Source organism: Phascolarctos cinereus, unplaced genomic scaffold (assembly GCF_003287225.1).
Source record: "Phascolarctos cinereus isolate Bilbo 61053 unplaced genomic scaffold, phaCin_HiC Scaffold_4;HRSCAF=312, whole genome shotgun sequence".
NCBI classification, from domain to species: Eukaryota; Metazoa; Chordata; class Mammalia; order Diprotodontia; family Phascolarctidae; genus Phascolarctos; species Phascolarctos cinereus.
The window spans coordinates 161178662-161202688 of record NW_027555847.1 but is presented as its reverse complement, the minus strand read 5'-3'; the positions used below and the strand labels follow the sequence as shown (position 1 = coordinate 161202688).

The 24027-nt window shown below is 41.7% G+C and overlaps 1 protein-coding gene across 5 annotated transcripts in view; it reads right to left on the bottom strand.

Moving 5' to 3' along the window:
• The window catches only part of MGRN1 (mahogunin ring finger 1), a 112773-nt gene extending 97354 nt beyond the window's left edge, over window positions 1–15419 (bottom strand). For 3 of the 5 annotated variants that reach the window (XM_020978597.2, XM_020978595.2, XM_020978598.2), the window contains exon 1: window positions 15130–15419. In XM_020978597.2, coding sequence (XP_020834256.1) covers window positions 15130–15217 — 88 coding nt within the window. In that variant the 5' untranslated portion in view covers window positions 15218–15419. The remainder of the gene's footprint in view (window positions 1–15129) is intronic. The other 2 variants (XM_020978593.2, XM_020978594.2) reach the window with 1 other exon arrangement.
• Window positions 15420–24027: the final 8608 nt, after the last annotated feature.

The following is a 24027-nucleotide window of genomic DNA, read 5'->3' as shown; positions in this document are numbered from 1 at the left end:
TTCAAGGCCTTTACAAAGTCACTAAGGTGGAAGACTGAATGCTAAGTCTGAGGTTCATGCAGGACAACTTTGCTGGAATGCAGGACATAAAGAAGGAATATAAAATAAGCCTGCAAACGTAGACTGGAGCCAGATTGTGTAGGGCTTTTAAAATGCCAGGTTGAAGAGTCTGGATTTTGTCTGAAAAGCAATACAGGGGGGGAAGCTAGGTGGCACAGTGGATAGAGCACTGGCCCTGGATTCAGTAGGACCCAAGTTCAAATCCGGCCTCAGACACATAACACTTACTGGTTTGTGTGACTCTGGGCAAGTCACTTAACCCCACTGCCTAGCCCAAAAAGAAAAAAGAAAAGAAAAGAAAAGCAATACAGGGCCACAAAACACTTGAGCAGGGCAGGGATATGGTCAGAGCTGTGTTTTAGAAAGATTATTTTGGCATCTGAGGATGGACAGGAGAAAGGAAAAAATCTGAAGCAAGAAGACTAAATAAGAGGCTATTGGATGAATCTAGATGAGTCTTTAAGTGACTCAACTACAGTAGTGGTTATGTAAATGAATAAAAGGACACAGATGAAAGGTATTATGTAGAGAATTGAAAAGATCTGGCAACAAACTGAGTGAGGAAGAGGGAAGAATTAAGGATAACACCAATATTTTAAACATAGGTGATTGGAGGGATGGTGGTACCCTCAACAAAAACAAGAAAATTATTTGAAGGGGGGGTCAGAAGGGGGGGGACAAGGGTGGGAGGGGCGTATGTGTGGAGCTAGTGAGTTCTGTTTTGGACAGAAGTTTGAAATGCTGACGGTATATCCTAGTGAAGACTTCTAGCAGGCAGTTGGTAATAAAAATGAGAGCTCAGCAGAGAAATCAGGACTAGATGACAGCCTGGGGAGTCATATGCAGACAAAAAATTGTTCCCACGGGAGCTAGCAAGCTCACCAAGAGCTATTCCCCAGACCTCTTCTTTTTCCACTTCACTCTATTTAAAAATATCAATAAATACACAAAAACTCTTCTTACAGATTAGGTGACTTAGACACTTCCCCTGTATTTCTCTTGCCTTAAGCGGGGGTGTTCTAAAAGCAGTGTTAAAGACATAAAGTCTTGAACCTCCTAGCACCATATTTATTACACCAACCCTGGAGGCTGGAAAAACTCTAAAATTAAATGTTATCTAAAAGTGCCAGACCCAAACTTTAGGGAGTTTCCTGAGTTCAATAATTCAGTTTTTTAAAATATTATTGAACATTCACTTTGAGTCCTGTCCTATGTTATGCCCTGAAAGGAGAGAAAGACAAGTTCAGTACAGAACAGATCCTTGCTCCAAATACACTGGAAGGTGCAGATTTAGAAGAGGACATGGATTAGGGTTATATAGGATGAGAAGGCATAAAGGAGTTATACCCTGAACCAATGGAGCAAAAGCCCACATCTGCCCACAAAATCCTCAAGTAGATGTATACATGCTTTCTATATCTGAAGTAACTGTAAGACTCATTACTTCAAGAACTCACATGGAATAAATAGAGAAAAACAATATAAGAGAATTAGCAGGATAATGAAATGCTAAATTGAATTCAAATGGGCTCCAGTCTATATGATACAGCAGTCTATATGAATGCCTTGGTGATCCAGGAGGCAAAAATGAACATTGCCTAGAATTCTCCATAAGAACTTGGAGTTTTCCAGAAATACTAAGAATATTCTTAGGATCCTATGACCATAGATTTAGAGCTAGAAGGGACCTTAAAGGCTCTCAATCTAATATTCCCATTTTATAGAAGACTCAGAGAAATTAAGGGACTCTCCACTCTGGAAATTACTGCACCTGTTTTCGTATTTATTTCACTATGTGTATGTTCTACCTCAGCTTCACTGCAACCTCCATGCCCACCCGCAGCCCAGACAGGGCCTGTTTATGTTCTTGTTTGATTTGTACATAGAAGGTGCTTAACAAATGTTTAATTTGTTGAACTGAATTGCCCAATATCAAAGATGGCAGAGCTCCTGATTTCAAATCTAACACAGTACTGCACCATGCTTCCTCCTTTCCAGTTTTCTGGCTTTGTTTATACTGACATGGTTGAGTTCACAATAATTCATAGGTCACTAGACCAAGATCTCATATTCAGAATTATTACAGTGTTTATATGTCTAAAAACTCTGAATCTCAGCACCCAGTGCCCTTTTTTCTAGCATTTCACCATTATCACCGTTACTATGGCAATGAAATGGGATTCAACAAGAGTAGGAGCCAACTTTAATTTTTGTTTCCTGTATCCCCAAGGTCACCGAATTCATCATTTAGTGCCCAACCAACTGGCGAGGAGACTCTTAGCCTTCCAAAAGCTAACTCAGTTGGTCTTAAGGGTTATACTCAAAGCCTTTTTTCTTAGGATAGTAGCAGCTACAGAGCTTATGCTCCGCTTCCAAAACCTTTGAGAAACTGGGTCCCTTCGACGAGGCATTGAGGTAGGGCACTTTGTAGATACCTTGCAGAGGAACACAAATATGAAATCTTTTTATGTATTTTGAGGGGGACAAATACAACACTAAACCTCTGGCAATGTGGTAAGTTTGGGAAAAAATTAATCTCCAATTTTCTTTATAAATTTCATTTTCACTTAAGCAACAATTCTGTTCACTGACAACAAACCAATTAAAGAGCCACAAGGATTCTGCATCCCTAGCCCACTCTAGTTCTGCTTTATTATTTTGTCAATTTGCTGCATTTTTACAGATGGAAAACCAATATTACTACGTGCTGCCTTTCAACTTTTAAATCCCACTTTTAAGGCCCTCCCTTCCTAGCCTTATGTAATACCCAAACCAGACTATTTATTGTCCACTGATCTATTCTGGACTTCCTCATGCCCTTCTCTACGTACTGAAATGTTATCCATTCTTCAAGGTTGAGTTTAAATGCTACCTCCTTCATGAAGACTTCCCCGATATTTGCTATAAATGATATTTCCTACAGTACTTTACAATATCATGGAAAAAGTACTGTATTCCTACAACACATTTGTAGTATCATGGGAAAAGTACATTCGGAATTTGCAGAACTAGGCCCAAATCCTGGCTCAGCTACTTACTACCTGTGTGATCTTAGACACACTCTAATAGTCCAGCTCAATGGCTTTCTTATCGTTCCAGAGGCATCACGCTTTGTCTCCTATCTGTGCCATTGCATTTGCTGACCCCAGGCCTGGAATGCCCTCCCTCCTCAACTCTGCCTCTTAGAATCCCTAGTTTCCTTCAAAGCAAGCTGGAGGACCATTTTCTACTTTTTTTGATCATCCCACCTGTCAGAACCTTCTCCCTTAAAATTTACCTTGTATTGATTTTGTATTTATGAGAGCTAGAGGGATGTGACGGCTGAGAACCTGCTCCACAGTCAGGAAGACCTGAATTCAAGGTTTGTGTACCTGGTTATGTGACTCTGGGCAAATCACTTAAGTTCTCAGGGAACCAGGAAACTCTAAGATCACAAAGCATGGAGCAGGTCTTGCTCTAAATTAATAGAATGTGCTTCCTCAGGGGGAGTTCCCCATAGCAATGAGATCGTTTGTCTCTACATCTCGCTGAGGATGTTGTCTCCTCCTACAGAATGGGAGCTCCTTAAGAGCTAGAACTGCCCCACTTTGCCTTGGTACTAACCTTGACACATAGCAGGCAAATAATAAATACTTGTTAGCTGATTAAATGCTATTTCTAATATTACTTCCCCTTTCCAGATCCTACTTTTGACTAAACCTCTATTTCACAAATATCTCCCAATTCCTGGCACCAAGATGATACTCCTTACCATCAAAAATCACCTCCCTGTCTTTTTCTGCCGCTTGAAATCCTACCTAAGTTTCAAGGCCCTGTTCGAATACACTTTCCCTATGAAGCTTTCCTTGATCTCTCCTTGGAAATAAGCTCTTCCTTTACAGCACTCATAACCTGTAGCACTTTGCACTTTTTACGTATTTCTTTTCTACTTTATATCACAGTAATTTTGTAGGTGTTTATCTTCCTCATTCTTTTTATAAGATCCCTGAGGACAGGGGCTGAGTCTTATTTATATTATTTCCCTTAGTCCTTAAGCATAGTGCTTTGTAAAGTTACTGGAAATGAGCTATTTTGTTGAAATAACTATACCTTGGTGCTTTAATCACCTCTCCCACTGTGCCCCTACCACCTGGGAAGAAGCAGATGATAGAGGTAACCTGGCAGGCAACCATAAGCAAGAAAAACAATACTGAGAGAGTAGAGATGTAGGCAGCAACCAAACAGTAGCCTACAGAAGACATGCCAGATGGGACAACCCATTACAACCTGCCCACTAGTGGACAACAAAAGCCATCTGGAATTCTAAACAGAGCTAAAGCTCAGCTATTAGAAATATTATATCTAGAGCTAAGAAAAAAAAACACCTCTGACTTTTAAAAAACGTGATCTCTTTAACCATATACTCAGACTCTATTAAGTGCTATCACTATGGCCTGGAGGTACCTTCAAAGCCTGGAACCAAGAGAAGAAGATTGGGGTTTGGACTAGGATTGTGAAATTGAGAAGGTATTTACTATGCTCGTACTCCTCTAAGGTAGAAGGAAGACAGCTTGACAGAGTAGAACTCAGGCAGGGCAGGGATTATGAGTACTATCAAGTGGGGAAACGGCTTAACAGTTGTTCCATCTCACAGAGGAGGAAAGACAGAGACTTTAGTCGGGTTAACCCCAGCTCCAGCCAGGATGTGGTAGAAAAAGTCCAGGTTTGACCCCATGGAGCCAATATTCTTAGCGCTGAGACCAACAGGACAGGTTCCCAAGTGATGAGACAGAGAATATATGCGGGGGCAGTAGATGTACATATACCACACACCCTACTCCAGACTAGAGTAATTCCAGACTAGACCTACTCCAGGTCCTGTTTTCTCTTGAGGAGGCTACCAAGCTACCCAACTCACTGAGGTGAATGCATTTAGGGTTACAGTTTGCCCAGTAAAAGCCAAGGGCACTTTCCTTGGCCCCACTGACCCCAAATGTAGCCATTATCCCAGGAATCGAGCCCTGTGGAGATGATGAGACTTAGCAATTACTTCTGCAGATGCTGCAGCTCCTGCCCCCTCAGAAAAATAAAGTTCTTACTAACAAAGTGCTTGGTGCTATCAAATGGTTCAACGCTAAAAAAGGTTACAACTATCAGTAGAAATAATATTAAAGAAAATCCATTACCATTTGCTCTGCCACTGTGCCCTAAGGACCTTTCCATCTGACCTGCAGCTGAAACCACTGTGTTGTTTCCCCCATTAGAATGCAAATTCCTTCAGAGTAGGGATTTCCTTGCTTTTCTATCTATAGTGATATATCAATATATCTCTATCTAGTTATCTACATATATAGATATCTACAGCACATAGCACAATGCTTTGCACATAGTAAGTGCTTTTTCGATCCCAAATTGACAATGCCAAGGAATATAATAGCAAAATTCCAAAATTATCAGATGAAAGAGAAGGTACTACAAGCAGTCAGAAAGAAACAATTTAAATATCATGGAACCACAGACAGGATTACACAGGACCCAGCAGTTTCTACATTAAAAGACCACAGGGTGTGGAACATGATATTCCATAAGGCAAAGGAGTTTAGATTGCAACCCTGCAAAAATGAACATGATTTTTCAAGGGAGAAGATGGATACTCAACAAAATAGGGGACTTGCAAACCTTCCTGATAAAAAGACCAGAGCTCAGCAAAAAATTTGATCTTCAAATACAAGATTCAAGAAAGACATAAAAAGGTAAACAGGACAAAAAGATACAATATATTGTTAATAAAGGCGAACTGTTTGCATCCCTACAAGGGCAGATGCCACTTGCAACTCTTGAGAACTGTATTGTTATTACACCACGTTAAGGAGTATACATAAAGGGGGTGGATATTAGTTGACTTTGATGTAATGATAAAAAAAAATCTAATCAAGTGGGTTAAATGGATCCAAGTTAAGTGGATTAGTCTGATCTTAGAAAATGTACTGAGAAAGGAGGAGGCAAACAAGGGTAAATTACATTACAGGAAAAGACAGAAAATCCTGTTACAGCAGAGGGAAAGAAGGGAGAGGGGTGAGCATTGTTTGAAACTTATTCTCATCAGATTTGGCTTAAGAAGGGAATAACATAATCAGTTAGGTATAGAAATCTAACATGCCATATAGGCAGCAGGAGGGAAAAGGGGAAAGAAAAGGGAGGGGGGATAGAAGGGAGGGAAAAAGCAGTAAGGGTAAAGGGGAAGAAAAAGGAAAGGGATAATAGAAGGGAGGAGAGACTAAAGCAGGCAGTGGTCAAAAGCAAAACACTAGTGGGGGGGGGAAAGGAGAAAGGAGAAAGAAAAGCATAAACAGGGAGAAAAAAGGATGGAGAAAAAGACACAGATCATAATCATAACTGTGAATGTGAATGGGGTGAACTCTCCCATAAAATGGAAGTGGATAGTGGAAAATGCTATCCACATCCAAAGAAAGAACTACGGAAGTTGAATCGCTATCTTTTTTTTTCTCTTCTGTTGAGTTTTGTTTCCTCTTTCTGATGGTTCCTCCTATTGGTTTTAATTTTTACTTACAACTTCACTAATGTGAAAATATGTTTAATAGGAATATAAATGTATAGCCTATATCAGATTGTGTGCCATCTTGGGGAGGGTGATGGGTAGGAAGGGGGAGAAAAATTTTAAACTCAAAAGTATATGGAAGTGATTGTTGATAAATCAAAATAAATTAATAAAATTTAAAAAAAATACAAAAAAATAAAAATCCAGGGGGAAAAAAAGTAAGTGCTTTTTCATTTATTCATTCACTCACTCACTCATTTATTCATTCAAAGGATGATGCCCTTCCCAGTCACTGCTCATTCTGAGTTGTGAAACCAAGGGTGCTCAGAAAGGGGTAATGCTCCACAGTGAGCCTTCATCATACTCAGAAGGCCAAATTTCAGCCCCCTGGCTGAAAGAGTTCTGGAACAGGTAAGGGAAAAAACCTTGATTTACAATCCCTACTCCCATACTAACCATGAGCCTCTGTTTCTTAATTTGTAAAATAAGACAGCTGGACAAGATAGTCTCTAAGGTCTCTCCCACCCCATCCCCAGCCAATCAGTTGCCAAGTACTACCAATTTTACTTTCTCAATCTCTCTCAAATCTGTCCCCTTTTTCTGTTCACACTACAAGTACCCTAGTTCAAGCCCTCATCATCTCTTGCCAGGATTACTATAACAAGACTTCTAATTGGTCTTGCATCTGGCCTTTTCCCTCTCTAATCCACATCCTCCATAAATCTGCCAAGTTGATATTCCTAGAGCAGTTATTCCCCTGTCCTAGAAGCTTCAGGAGTTCCCCAATGCCTCTAGGTCATGGGGCTGGGGAACCTTTGGCCTAGAACAAATTTGAACAAATTGTGAACAAATTCATGAACAAATTTGTTCTGTGAAGTTTGGATTCAGTCAAAGGTCCACACTTCATGACCTAGAGGGCCACGTGTGGCCTCCAGGCTGCAGGTTCCCCACCCCTGCTCTAGGAGAACTCCTCTAGCATTTAAAGTCCTTCACAATCTAGCTCCTGCCTTATCTTTCCAGGCTAATTACACCTAACTCCCCCTGTAGCCCCCAACCAAAGTGGCCTAAGTGCCATTCTTCATACATAAAATCTGCTGCTTCTATGCCTTTATAGAGCTTATGTCCATGCCTGGTGCTTTCCCTCTTCATCTCTACCTTCTGGAACTCCCAGGAGAGCCCTCCAAGGATCAGCTCAAGTGCTACCTCCTTCCAAAGGCCTTTTCTGTTTACCTAAGTGATTACTTACACCCCACCTCACCCATTTACTTGGTATTTATTTTGCAGACATCCTGTGTTTACTTATTTGTAAGCATGTTATATCTCATTGGAAGAATGCAAGTTCCTTCTTGAAGAGAGGAACTATCTCAGATGTCAGTTCAAAGAAAGGCGAAACCAGTCCCAGTTCTCAGAAGTTTACATTCTAATCAGATAGACAATATATATAAATAGGTACATATAAGATATGTACTGAGTAGCTGGAAGAAAACTTTAGAGGTGCTGAGTGAAGTGAGCAGAGAACCATGAGAACGTTGTACACAATAAGAGCCATGCTGTGCAATGACTAACATTGATAAACCTAACCCTTCCCAGCAATACAAGGATCTAAGACACCTCCAGAGGCCTCGTGATGGAAAATGCTATCCACATCCAAAGAAAGACCTACGGAAGCTGAATTGCTTTTTTTTTCTCTTCTGTTGAGTTTTGTTTCCTCTTTCTGATGGTTCCTCCTATTGGTTTTAATTTTTACTTACAACTTCGCTAATGTGAAAATATGTTTAATAGGAATGTAAATGTATAGCCTATATCAGATTGTGTGCCATCTTGAGGAAGGTGGTGGGGATGAGGGGGAAGAAAAATTTTAAAGTCAAAAGCATATGGAAGTGATTATTGATAAATCAAAATAAATTAATAAAATTTTAAAAAAATAAATAGAAAAAAAAACTTTAGAGGGAAAGGTATCAGTACATTTAGGGAGATGTGGAAGGGCCTCCTGCAGAAGATGATGATTTAGCTGAGTCTTGAAGGTAACCAGGGATTCTAAAAGGTAGAAGTGGGAAGGAAAAGCATTCCAAGCATGGGGAACAGCCAATACAAAAGCACGGAGACAGAAGATGAAGTATCCTGGGTAAGGAACAGCAAGCAGACCAAATGCTGGACCTTAAAGGGAAGAGAATGTAACAAGCCTGGAAATCTAGGAAGGGAACAGGTAATGAAGAGTTTTAAATGCCAGCAAAGTTTATACATGAGCCCAGCCACTGAGTTTACTAAGTAAGGGAATGATGTAGTCAGACCAATGCTTTTGAAAAATAGCTTTGGCACATGAATGGAGGATGGACTGACACAGAGACACGAAGCAGGGAAACTTATTAGAAGGCAACCGTCCAAGTGAGCTGTGATGAAAACCTGAACTAGGGAGGTGTCTACATGAGTAGAGAGAAGACACAGAATGTGGAGCTAGACATGAAAAGATCCGACAAGCGATTAGATATGTGGAGAGTTGAGGACGACACCAAGGTGGTGAACCTGGGTGACTGGAAAGATGGTGCTGTCCTCTAAAGTGATAGGAAAGTTTACAGAACAGGTGAATTTGGAAAGAAAGGTAATAAATTCTGTTTTGATCATGTCAAGTTTAAGATATTTGGGGGATATCTAGTCTGAAATATCCAAGACTAAAGCTTATGAAAGAGACTAGAGTTGGATAAAGATATCTGAGAATCATCAGCACAGATAATATTAGTTGTTGACGGATGACAGTTGATAAGGAGCTGAACAGATCATCAAGTAAGATTGTGTAGAGACCAAGGAGAAGAGGATCCATAACACAGCCCTGGGGGACATCCACAGTTAGTGGACATGACATGGATGAAGATCTAGCAGAGTATTGAGAAGAGGAAGTCAGATACACAAGAGGAGAATCAAGAACAATGTCCTGAACACCTGGAAAGAGAGAGAGTATCTGGAGGTGACCAATAGTGCCAAATGGGGCAGAAGAGTCAAGAATGATGAAGACTGAGAAAAGGCCACAATACATTAACATTCTGTCATGATACGATAAGGGTTTTGGAGGCCTTAGCTTCAAGCCACAACAAAAGGATCCATTTGTTTTTGGGGTTCCTTCTCTATCCCCAAACCCCAGGAATTAGACTTCTTCTGTCCCAAGTATGAAGCAGATGATTTTAGCACTAGTTTAGCAAGAATAATTTGTCAAAATTGAAAGCTACCAGATCTCCTCCCCTGCCTACTCACCCTGTGATGTGGCTTCCTTAACTACGCCTTCATGGTATTGCTGGGCTTCTACCCATGGGTTGCAGGTTGCCTGTCTTCAACAGGATGATGCCCACCTGAAGGCAGCTTCTATGCTGCTTGCCCTAAATGTGAAAATCCCTAGTCCTAGCTCTGACCAGCTTCTGTTTCTTTCTGTTTTTTCTCTTTCTGTTTCTTGGCCCAACAAAGCAAAATTTCTACCTTCCTTGTTCATTTCACTCTGCTACTGCTTTTTTTTTTGCCATTAAAAGAGAGAGAGAGAGGGAAAAGGAAAATGGATAGGAACTGTCCCTAAAATGAGAACCAGGAAGAAGGGAAAGCAACTCCTTGAGAGCCAAGATCTTATCTTTTCTTTCTTTTACAATCCTTTTGCATATAACATGTTGCTCAGCACATAGAAGGCCCTTAGTAAATGCAGCTGACCCCCAGTAAAACTGAAAAAGGTCTAAACATGCAGGAATACAAAAAAACAGTAAGGTTTAAAAGGTTTTCAAACAGTTAAAAAAAACTGTTTTTCTTCTGCACCTACTTTCCCTCAACATCCAACACACACACACACACACACACACACACACACACACACACACCCTCTACACTTCCCTCTTTCCACTCTAAAACCCTTCAAAATGATTTCGATGGCCTCAATTTTCTTCCCTGTTTCAAGGTTTCTCCACATTTCAGTCTATTCTCCACACCTCTGCCAAAGTGATTTTCTTCAAGTATAGATCTGACCTTGTCACTCCTGTATTCAATAAACTCTAATGGATCCCTGTTGCCTCTAGGATAACATAAACTGTTAGCTTTTAAGCCCTTCACAACCTGACCTGAACCTGCCTTTCCAGTCTAATTAAATAATACTCACTTCCTGTACTCTCCTGTCTAAGCAAACTGGCCTTCTCTCCGTTCTCTCCGTTCTTCACACGGACATTCCATCTCCCATCTTCACACCTTTACATCCCTGGATGCACTCCCTACTCACTTTTGCCACTTGGAATCCCTCAATTTCAAGATGCAGCTCAAACATCAACTTCTACACAAAGCCTTTCCTGATGTCCCCAGTTGCTAATATTCTTTCTTCCAAACTACCTGGTACTTAACTACTCTGAATTTCTTTCTTTTACACCTTTCACACATGTACTTGTTGTGGCCCTCATTAGAGTGCATGCTCCTTGAGAGTGAGGACTTTTTCACTTTTCTGTACTTGTATTCTTAGTGTCTAGCAATGCCTGACAAATACTTTGTTGATTGATTACTGATCAAGAAAAATTCAGAGTTGGGTAAGCATACATTGTGCTTAACAAATAATCCTGGTCCTAATCCCAAAAGCTTAGAACAGTCTGGCTTGGGCTGGTAACATTTTAGGGTTTGTAAAACTTAAGTAATGTTGAAAAGCTCAACAAACCATAAGAAATAAGAACCTTTCAACACTCAAGTTATTTCATGATCAATCTAAAACATCTTCTTCTATTCCTTCCAGAAAGTATTCTACAGGTTTTTCAAATCACCCAAGAACAACTCGCACGCATACTTACAAGAGAGTAAATTATATGAGGAATTCAGAGAGATGTTTTACTATAAGAAACTAGCAATAAAAACATAATGGGCTCAAAGTCTAAAGTCATGGTTATAACCTTCTACTACTATATAAAACCATCTAAGACTAAACATCATTTTAAATTCAAGAAACTCAACAAGCCACAACTTGTTCAGGCATCAAAATAAACTATGAAGGAGATAATGTCTATTGAACAGAACATACGCTGGCCCTACCACTAGCTGTATGACCATAGGCAAATCACTTCATCTGAGCCTGAATTTTCTCTTTCCAATGGAATAACAACATCTGCCTTACCTACCATACAAGAATGCTGTGAGGATTTAATGGGATAATATACCCAAAGAAAGCATTCTGAACAGTGTAATGTAGTCTTTTTGTTTTTTTAAACTGAGCACACCACATTACATGTTTCCACTAAACACACCTATCTTCCCTTAGGACCACTCTGAATACAGTTTCAAGCAAAAGATGGGTTTTTTATATATATTTTATATAATATTACATATTTATTATATATAAAATTATATATGTATTGTGTGTATATACGTAGGTATGTATCTCTGTGTATACAGATAGATAGATAGATAGATAGATAGATAGATAGATAGATAGATAGATAGATATCTTCAGTACCATACCCCCAACTAATGTGTGGTCACAAACACTTCACAAGAAACATACCAAGTAGCTATTTTGAGGAATTTCACAAAACAGGACAGGCAGATTCCCAAAATTTCAGGCCAATATTACTCCCTCTCAATTCTCAGGAATACTCAGGAAGGAAGAAAAGCTATCACTTTGTGTCAGATTTCCAGACAAATGTCCCATGGACAGACCCTGCCACTCACCCCCTAGTATAAGGCAAGTGGTCACTTTATACCAAAAGAGTGATAGGGAGTGTTGATTTTCATTTTTTGGCCACCTCAAATCCTCAAGAGTAGGCTGGGAAAAATTTGAACTGGCAATTAAGTTTTTAGTACTTGTTTATGATGTTGAAAGATGGGTCAGCCAAGACTCAGGTGATTTCTTAACCCCAAGGATAGACAGAGGGAAACTGAGGATATCTGAAGAAAAGAGTCCTAAGAGGTTCTGGATTGGCCATATTCAACTACTGTATCATTCATCCAACTCAGGTTTGCAGCTACTGAAAATTCTCTTGTAGAATTTAGAAAAATCCTAATACTCACTTCTCAGACAATTCCTCTTCATGCTGCCTATGCTCCAGCCATCATTCTCATCTTAACCCCACTGCAACCTTGGACTCTCCCCCTGACTCCTCTCATTCTGAAAGGTGAGCTTTTGCCTTACCTTGCCAGGAACCAGGCCTCCACAACACTTCTTAGTCATCTCCACACTAGTGTATGTACCTCTTACTTTCTAGCTCCCATTTACATGTCATCTTTACCCAGCAGAACAAAAGTTCCTTGAAGGCAAAGATTGTCTTTCCTGCTTGCATCTAAATCCCCAGTGCTTAGGGCAGTTCCTGGTATATATAATGAATGACTGATCGATCTATCTATATCTATCAATCTATCTATCTATCTATCTATCTATCTATCTATCTATCTATCCATCCATCCATCCAATTCTTCATGATAGGAACTATGAGACCCACATAAGAGACAAAAGGTCTGGGAATGTGAACAATCACAGAAACTCTCTGTGACAGGCAACAGATCAGTACAGAAAATTATTTGAAAAGACAGCATGAATCTTGAGATTGGCAGACCCCAATAGGGGAATGATCATTCTGAATACTCATACTATATGTGGAAGAACTGTTTACCTGACTATCAAAAAGCATCTGGTCCCAGGGGTTACAAAAAACAGGGACTTTTTTGGCTTCACCTAGTGTAAAAGAACAACAATGAAAAACCACTTTCCATCCACCTTAGAATTCTGAGATAGATTAATTTTCTGCAGCAAGAAGCATCTTATCCTGTCTGACATTAGGAAACTTCTGATCAGTTGCAATGTTAATCCTACACAGCCTAAGGCTAGTAACAGGGCAGTTTTAACTTTCAGTTGTTTCTCTGGCACTGTGTGTGATAAGAGAGTATAAAGTACAAGGACATATCCACTATCCTTCAGCACCACCACCTAGGGACACAAGAGCACTAAGATAATGTCCAATGAATTTCATTAGTCAATAACCAGGTGACTAGAAGCCAATATTCTCCCTGTGCCTGAAGATCATAACAATATGGTGGGGAAAACCAAGCTTTCCCCACAACTCCAGCCCCTCCTCTACAAACAGTTCCTGAGTGCCCTTTTCTCCCAAATATGTCCCTTCTACTATCCTCCCAAATCAGCACCTGCTCAAAGAATATTTAAGGCAGGGAAGATTTGGGGCACCTGATCTGAGTTCCTCCATGGCCTCCTTTCTTTCTCTTATAGTAGTCAAACATATTCTTTCCAAAGGAAAAAGGGTCCCTCACAACAGTACATCCTTGTTCTACTACCAACCAGTTTTTGTCAGTGGCTATCAGAATAGGCCCACTCACCCCCTATCCCTACTTTTGTGAGCCCTAGAAAACTTGAAAAAGATCAGGAAACAATGCCCAAAGTTTGCCAATCTGGCATTCCAACAGAAAGAAGTCTGCTGCAGTGTAGAAAACCCCAAAATGGCAGACTGAAGAGATCTGAGCAAGATGAAAAAGACTTTGGGCTCAACGGCAAACTGACTGACGGCGAAAATGGGTAAGACTTCGGGCCTAGACTTATGGGAAATTAAGTGGTAGGATGGATGGAAAAGTGACATCCATAGTGGCTCTAGTAGGATTTCAAGGAAGGGTAGGCACAGGAAGTAATGGTCCCAAGCAAAAGGCCAAATAGATATGATACCCCATTAATAACCTCAAAGAAGTCTTCATTGAGGTAGCAGAGATCAGATAAAGCCCCTTACCAATTGAAAAAAATAAAAAAAACCAAAACACTGGATTGGTCATCAGAGGACCTTGAATTCTGACTCCCACCTACTATCTGTGTGACCTTGAGTAAGTAATCACTCAACTCCTATGGGCTTCACTTCCCCCATTAGTAGAAAGCTACAGCAGGTCCCATCTAATTCAAAAATCTATGATAACTGTGATCCCTCAAGGATTAGAGAAGGTGAACTCCAGTGCTCCTAATTCCTGGGAATGAAGTCAGGAAACCCAACCATAACACAGAACCTAGATTTGGTTCAAATAATACCTCTGCTTCTAGCTTGGTGCCAACTTATATAGTTTTTAGGAATATGTTTCAAACTGGGGCTTTATTTATTTAAAGGGGACAAGAAGGTGGGAGGGACAGCCTCTCGCTGTCTTGGCTCCAGTCTAGGCAGAAGGTTAATATTTGGGTTCTGCGTCAATCACTGGGTTTCTTATTCCCAGTTCAGTGCCAAAACCCTGGAAGCGTCGCCTGTCTGAGCACAGTGGGGGTAGAAGGTTGCCCCACGATGGCTTCACGGAGGAGCCTGCCCGAGATGCACGCATCCAGATTCCTGAACAAGGAAGCATCCGTCCCCGGGACTGGACGGGACAGGCCCCCCGGGTGGGGAGGGGGAGAGGAACAGGAGCAGGGGTTCGTGGGGGAGGGGGCACAGGGGACATCCCGGCCAGAAAAGGCTACTTATGCGGGTGGGGTGGGGAGCACGAGGAGAGACTGACAAAGAGGCTCCGCCACCACGGGCCGGCCGGGGCTCGGGGAGGAAGAGCTAGCTTCTCACCGGACTTGGGAGGGTACCGATAGGCCGAGTTCGCCTGGATGTCGATGTCCTCCACCCCGGCGATCCGACGGCTTAGGATGGACCCCATGGCGCCAGGGGTGGAGGGAGGGCTGGCAAAGGCTCCGGACGGCCGAGGGATGCCGGGGGATCCTCACACGGACATAATCCGGCTGTGGTCCAAGCTGCCCGGCCCCAAAAACAAACACCCACTGCGACTGCGGCGACAGCGGCGGCGGCGGCGACAGCGGCGGCGGCTCGGCCCCCTTCTCCCCACCCCCATCGCGAGGGCTGGTCACTACGCCACTGCCCTCTCCCCTCCCGCTCCCTGTCCCAGAGGCCTATGGGAAAGAAAGTTTTCTCGCTGCTGAGTGAGGCGACTCACAACGCGGAAATCCCCCCCTTGGAACTACAAGTCCCAGAAATCCCCACCACCGGGGTCCGCCAGACTGTTGACATTCTCTCAGAGCTATACTAAAGGCCCTAAAACGCGAAGGGGATAAGCAAACAATCTTTCCTCAACCTGTCCCTTACCCTACTTTCCTTCTTTAGTTATAACACAATGAAACTCTTTGTAATTTTATGTTACCCCACTCCCTTTGAGATTGGGAACATATATTAATTAAATGTAACTTTCCATTTACCCCTCCCAATCAAAAGTCCCCCTCACGTTGCACCAATGGTTCCCTCCGCTTGCCAGGCCCCAACTCTGCTTGAGAGGACCAGCAGAGGGTGCTTCGGCACTTTTCACCTTGTATGTGAATGAAGACGGTAGGGCCAAAGCCGAAGTTTTTAAGATGACCTGCGGAAACTCCCGCAAATGCGGTTTGGAGTGACCATGCTGGCCTGCATCAGTATTCAAAAGCAACTTTGAGCTGCGCTGATTCATGTCCAGGGAAATACGTAGCTGTACTTTTACAAACCCAGGGAAGGCAATAGTTCTCAATTTACTGATAAACAAACTGGGGCACAGAAGACATCATCTTATGACACTAGCAGAACTGGAACTAGATCCAAGCTCTACTGACTGCCAATTACCTTGGACCATAGCTTACCTCGGAATTCTACGATCTGCAATCAGTCAACAAGCATTTATTCAGCATCTCCTCGGTGCTATGCACAGTGCTAAACGCTGGGGAAGGCTTAGAAGGAGCTCACATAATAAAGGCTGTAATGTCATACATGTGGGCAGTCTCTTCACAGATGCATGCAGATCGCAGCCCATTTATGATTCGATAGTCTTGAAGAGTTGTTGTGGCTAAAAACTAATCACTCCGCAGACCCTCCGATTTTATTAGGCTGGGACAAGAGATACAGTCCACCAACCAAGTCATACTTGAAGCCTTTCCAGCTTGGTAAATTCTGCCAGCCAAGGTTTGACACTGAGCTGCCGTAGCCTTCAGGAGCCCATGGTTGCCTCTAACCTGCAATAAAACATTGTAGTAGGACTTTCAGTTGTGGAAAAAAAAAAGTACACTGACATTATGATTGCAGACTGAGCCATTGATTGACAGATTTCATTGATAATCCAATCGGTTAAGCAAGGACCCATAGGGATTACATTGAAACTGTAATCTTCATAGAACTCACTTGGTGATATTCTTCAATCAGTCAATCAATATTTATTAACACCTACTATGTGCCAAGAGCTGTGCTAAGCTTGGGGGATACAAAAAAGAAGCTAGACAGTTCCTGCCCTCGAGGAACTTACAGTCTAATGGAGACAACAAGCAAACAAATGTATACAAAGCAAGCTGCAGGATAAATCGGAGATGATTAAAAGAGAGAAGACAATGGAATTAAGAGAGGTTGGGGAAGGCTTCCTGCAGAAGGTAGTGTTTTAGCTGAGACTTAAGGAAGCCGAGGAGGTCAGTAATCAGAGCTGAGGAGGGAGAGCATTCCAGGCATGGGGGACAGCCAGAAAGAATGCACAGAGCCAAAAGATGGAATGTCTTATTGGTAGAACAGTCCGGAGACCAGTGTTACTCAATGGAAGACTGGAATGGTGTAGAGTAAGGTTTAAAAAGACTGGAAAGGCAAGAGGGGACTAGGTTATGAAGGGCTTTGAGTGCCAAACAGAGCCTCTTGTATTTGCTCCTGGAGGCAATAGGAAGCCACTGGAGTTTGCTTATAGATAAGGTTGTCATGCATGAGATATATTTCAAAATAGCCAGACCCTATTGTAATAAAAATAGCTAGCTTTACATAGCACTTTAAAGTCTGCAAAGCACTTTATGTACACTACCTCATTTGTAGCAGCTTTCATTAGGGATGAAGATAACCAATTATTAGAATATAATAACATAAACAGGTAGAATCAGAGTGTTAGAGCTGAAAGAAACATCAAGCACCTATCTAGTCAGTCCTTTTCCTTTTACAAAGGAGGGAGCATAGATGCCCCACAGATTAATTTTTTTTTATGGTTTTTTTTTTGGTGAGGCAATTGGGGTTAAGTGACTTGCCCAGAGTCACACAGCTAGTGAGTGTTATGTGTCTAAAGCCAGATTTTGAACTTAGGTTCTCCTGACTTCAGGGCCACCTAACTTCACCACCTAACTTCAACCCCGCCCTCAGACGTTAATTTGCCAAACATCATGCAACTAGTAACAGAAAAGGAAAATACACCATCCATGAAAATTTACTTTTGAAGAGACTTTAGTACAATTAAATAGATAACTGGATACAGAGTAGCAGTCTATCTTTATGGAGCTGATCTAGTTGGGAAGAAAATAACTTGTATGAAATAATAATGTAATATAAAAGGAAAAGATTATTATGGAATAAGGTTAAGCTAAGAAAGCATCACAGAAGACAGTGCTCAGCACATGGTAGGCACTTAAATGCTTGTTGATTTGACTTCTTGACTAGAGAAGGTAAAATCTTGAACTGAGTCTTGAAAGAAATGTAGGATTTTGGTGAAGAAAATCATAGAAGGCAGAGATGAGAACTGCAGACCTCCTAAAGCTACAGAGAAGGAGAAATGGAAGACAAACAGTGGTTATCTTCATCCCTAATGAAAGTTGGAGCTCCTAGGAAAGGCAACAGAAGAAAAGGCTAAAAAAGATTAGCTAGACTTTGTAGTACCCACTAGATCAGTAGAGAGTATGGGTTTTCGTGTTAGCAGGGTATCCTACCAGCATTAAAGACAAAATTTTAATTATTTCAGATCTTCAGAGGGGTAGGAAACAACAGAGCCATATAAGAAACACATCAAAGTAGGAGACAGCTTCCCTTGTGTTTTAATCCTAATTCCACTGACATATTATGTGACCTTTAGAAAACCTCTGGCCTTCTTTGTGCCTCAACGTACTGCCTTAAGGGGTTGGATGAGGTGAGGGACAAAGTTGAACAATATACACCACCAAAATGTATAGAGTACTTTGAATTAATAAAAATGCTGGTCTCCAGGAAAATAAAAAAGAGTGTTAATATTGGTTTAGTGTTATTCATAACACAAAAAAAACACAGACCAATGCCTGAATTTCCTTGAGTAGTTTGTGCTTGTACAGCCCACTTAACAGGGCAGGTGGTAGGATGGAGGAAAGAGAAGGGAGCTGTCGGTGCCTGGAAACAGCTGATGGCACCCACAGTCTGCTGCCATCATGCACAAAATCAGCCATAGAGAAGGGTACACTCAACCACTGAAATCCGGGGCCCCTCTGTCAGGCCCCAGCTTAGCTGACTGAGGAATACAAAGTCCAGTCTCCAGGGAAAATCATTACTTACTGAAAACAATTTTGTTTTCCTTTCCTGTCATACCCCCTCCCTTAGGGCCCCCATGTTTTTGCTGTCAAGTTGGTTACCAGTGGGTCCAGTGGGAAAACAACCTAGCTCAGAGCCCTAGGGTAGGACCCAGGCTTGTGAACTTTGTTTCAATAAATACCACCCAGAATGAGGGCTGACTCACAGCCTGGGAGAGTTTCCTTTTTTCATTGCTGGCACCCACTTGCCTGGCACCTTGTGCTGCCCCTTCAAGAAAGAAAAACAAATTATGAAGAAGGGTTCTGCCTCCTTTGAGAAGAAAAGTGTCTTGTTGGCCTGCTTGCCTCCCTGGCCCTCATTCCCACCCTGTGGTAGCCTGGTGATCGCCTTTCTCCCACCCTTTCCCCACCAGCTTTGCCAGGAGAACTGGCTGCCCTTCAATTCCCTACACCAGATCCTTGCCTGGCAGAGGCCTCTCTGTAGCTCGCCAGGGCTCACTGAATTCATTCTTTGTTCTCACAGACGCTGCTGAAGCTTTCATTTCCACGTCTCCTGTGTATAAAGCTGTGGTCCAGTATCTTAGGGAAATCTGGTCTGAATTCCGGTGCCATCACAATACCACAAAGAGGCTAAGCATTTCTCGGTGATGCTGTCCCAACAAATGAGGAGAGATACAATAAAGAACGAAGTTTAAATTCTTGTATAAACAGGATTATTCTCGTTATACCTGGCAGCTCCACATGATGGATAGCCTTGGCTCTTTTGAAACCTCTTAGGCCTTCGCTGCCTGTTCCTGCCCCCTGTTTTCGGAGCTTCCAGAATCAGGCATTCATATCTGCCTGTCATCTCTTGCTGCTTAGCAACCCCATTATATGCCTATCACTCCATCCCAGTCAGCCCACAGTGACTGGCAGATTTCTCCTTGAATCCAGAATGCCGAAGGTGTGCCAAAACAATGTTCCCCATTGTCTCCAGAGACTTTTCAAAGTCTAGCCAACCTGCTTCTTCCATGTGTTCTGTCCAGCCAATCAGTTACTTTTCAGGAAGAAGCTTGTGGGAGTTGTGTCTTGAGAGCTCCCAGGTAAGATCTGCCTCTGTAGCACCTGAAAAGCAATAAAGATCAAAATAATTATAATATAATCCAATTTCACAAACATTTAACACATTATAGTTTTTACATCAGTTATTTCCCCTTAAAGCCACTCCCCACCAACCATTGATCCATTCCATAGAGCAAAGAAAAACAACTAAGCGAAATATAGTGATTTTATCTAAAAAAATCTATCACTTTCCACATCCATAGTTCTTCCACCTCTTAGCTGAGAGGAGGGAGGTGCTCAGCAAGCATGTATTAAGTATGTACTTCTAAGTACTCTAGGAGTTTATATTGATACAGGTAAACTGATCCGTCAAGCAACAAGCATTTATTAAACACCTAAGTCAGGCAGTGGGCTAGGCACTTGTCATAAGAATACAAAGCCAAAATAAGAGAGGTCCTCAAGGAGCTAGTGTTCTATTCAGGGAACATAAATGACAAATAACATAATAATCTTAGGAGGAAGGAGAGTGCATTAATTACCAAGGAGATAAGGAAAGGCTTTTCAAAGAAGGTATCACCATAAACTGGGCCTTGAATGAACTTAGGGATTCTAAGAAGTAGAAATGAGGTCAAAGTGCATTCTAGGTATAGGGGTGGAAGGATGGCTCATACAAAGCCATAGAGGCAGAACATGGAATGCCAAGTTTTGGGAATAGCAGGTAAACCAGTTTGGCTGGAATTCAGAGCATATACAGGCAGTCGAGTGTTGGTTAAGCAGCCAGATGATCTGGGTTTAAATCCTAATTTTGATGCTTATCTCCTGTGTGAATTTGGGCAGGTCAGCCTTTCTGGGCCTCTTTTTTTTCCTCTGTAACAAGAGGCAATGGCCACTGAGGTTTCTTCTAGCTCTAGACTGATTTTCCTATCTATGAACCAATAATAAAAAATGTGAAATAAGCAAACCAGAGCCAGTTTGTTAAGGGTTTTAAATGCCAAGCTGAGGAATTTCTACTTTTATCTTAGAGTAAGTAGGGAGTTACAGAAGGTTCATGAACCAAATAATCATAAATCACCACTAATTCCTACATAAGGACTCCTACAGGTGGCATATTGCCTTAGTTTTAAAATATAACATGCTGCATGTTTTATTGTATCTTTATTTGTTTTGTTAATTATTTCCCAATTACATTTTAATCTGGTGGCAGCCTGTTTGACATTTCTGCCATGTAGTTCTGTAATTCACAAAATCATTTCATGTATTTGTTATGTAATTTTTTTCTCCCAACAGCCTAAAGGTAGACAGGACAGATATTGTTATTCATATTTTACAGATAAAGAAGTTTAAGCTCAAAAAGGAAAAGTGAAAAAGTGGTAGATGGTAGATCCTTTTCTCCTAACTCCAAATTAGTGCCTTTGGGAACCTGATCCCTGGAATCTGACTCTTTTGTCTAATGTTTGAGATGGGGAGGGTTGGCTGGCACCTTGACCCTTTTTGAGCAGTCCTTCATGGGTGCATGTATGTTTACTTCTATATTTCTGGGATCCAGGACTCCACTGGTATGAGTATAATGACCCTTTCCACTGACACCAATCACAATTCTTTTCCTTACACCTTATGTCATGAGATCCTATGGCTAAAAAAAAATCCATCATCTTTTTGGGCCATGATCTTCTCCACTTAGCAAGGCTGGTCCTTAGATGATCATGAAGCGCAGGACTCAAAACCTTTCCACCTGTAGGTGACCTGCCATAGTGAAGCTCGCACTTCACTGGCAGAGTTTTTGAGAAACCAAGATCACTTTGATGTAACAGTAAGGCATCAGGGTAAGACTTTAGTGTAGCATCCACCACAGACACTTACTTGCTGTGTGATTCTAGGCAAGTCACTTTACCCTATTTGCCTACATTTCCTCATCTGTAAAATGAACTGGAGAAGAAAATGGCAAACCAATCTAGTATCTTTGCCAAGAAAACCCCAGATGGGGTCCCAAGACATGACCAAAACAAATGAAGAGCAACAACCACCACTATTGTCATTACACACACACACACACACACACACACACACACACATATATACACACACTGGGCTTTTAGTGGATTAAGGGGTCAATTTAGCCACTCTAAGGATCATGGATCTGAAGCTGAAAGGGACCTCAGAAGCCATCTAAATCCAATTCCCTCCTTCTACAGCCGAGGAAACTGAAGCCCATGTAGAGTTAAGTGATATTCCCCAAGGTTATACAGGTAAGGCCATAGGGTAGATTTGAACTCAGAGCCAAAGCTCTTTCCATTGTACTGCTGAAACACTTGCTATTGTTTGTCCTTCATTCTTTTTTTTTTTGACTAGGCAATGGGGTTAAGTGACTTGCCCAGGGTCACACAGCTAGTAAGTGTTATGTGTCTGAGGCTGGATTTGAACTCAGGTCCTCCTGAATCCAGGGCCGGTGCTCTATCCACTGCGCCACCTAGCTGCTCCTGTTTGTCCTTCATTCTTGAAGGGGACCATGACATCAGGAAGGTGATGCCATAACTTGCAAGTGACTTGGATTTAAGTGAGGGAGGGCTGTGCAGAGTCACCAGCCTCACTTTCTCCTCTGGAGCCATCTGGGTCCGGTGGCAAGATATAGATCAGGACAACTGGAGATGGCTCCCAGCTGGAAGGCTTAGACTTAGAATGTGAGAACTGCCCTACCCTTACTTCCTTGGGTTAACCCTCTAATCATCTAGCCCAGGAGTCTATGAAGGGTGCACTGAGAGAGAGCATAACTGTCCTCCTTGACAGCAGCCTCAAAGATTATTTATGAATGTGTCCCAAATATCTAGTTTCTCTAAAGAAATCACTATGGATTATTTTATCTAAAGATTTCTTAGAATTGTCTTTGTCCAATATGAACACGCGGGATAACTAAATCAAGAATTTGTCATTTCCTGCTGCAGGTTACCTTGTAAAGTGGTCCTCCAGGTATGAAATGCACTTCTTCAACTCTACCCCTGGCTTCCTTCAAAGGACAGCTCGCATGTCACTTCTTACACAGACCTTTCCTAGTTTCTCTCCCCAGGCTGTTCGCATTCCAGAATTCTCTCCCTTCTTGAAGTTATTTTGTATTGTTTTGTACATATATCGTATTTATTTGCTCACCAACATTTTGTATTCCCTGCCCACTCCCCCCATTTTGAATGTAGCTTCCTAAAGGTCATAACTGTCTCATTTTGGTCTCCAGATCTCCTCCTCTTAGCACCTGGCACACATTAGGTGCTTACTAAATGTTTATTGAAATGAATTGGATTTCCTGCCTCTTCCTTTGCCCTCATTGCTTTTTTTCTCTAAAAGACCCCCCTGCCCCTCCCCCTTTCAGAATGCTATTCATTCTTCAAGGACTAGCCCAAGTCTCTCCTTTTCCATAGAGATTCCTGACTATTCCATTCTGTGGTAATTATAGCACCATGGCAGCTGTCATGATATGTTGCCTTGCATTATTATTACCTTTTTACTGGTGTCTTCCCAACTAAACTGTATCTTATATTGTCTACCTTCCACCTCAGAGGACAGTGTAAGATGCTTAACATATAGATCACAGAGTTGAATGGGTCACTCTTATACCTGTGCTCTGACCCTCTAAGTTTGGTAACATTTGCTCTGAATAAGACCTAAGGACTCTACAATGAGGTGGGGGGTGGGGGTAGGGATGGTTGGTTAGGGGGAGTTAGTCTCATATATACACAATATGCATACATATTTATACATATATACATATATATGCACATACGTTACATTTGTATAGCACATTACCATTTAGAAAGCACTTTAACCTATACTGTCTCTTGATTTAAAAGCCCTGTGAAATAGGCACGATTATCTACATTTCATAGATAATGAAATAGGAGCAGTTTTCTTTAGTGACTGGCCCAAGGTTACACAAAGAGTAAGCTGCAACCTGAGTCTTCTGCTCTTTTGGTTAATATTCTTTCCACTATATTACCATTCTTCAACTGTTGTTCCATTACTCAATTTACTTCAGTTCAGTCTCAATCTCACATTAGAACACTATTCCTGTTGGTCCAAAGACCCTGTGTGTTTCCAGGTTTGTAACTTTCCCACCTTAAATTCGACCACCTCTAGAATGAAAAACGATTAGGTACTTCCTGACTTAGCTGAG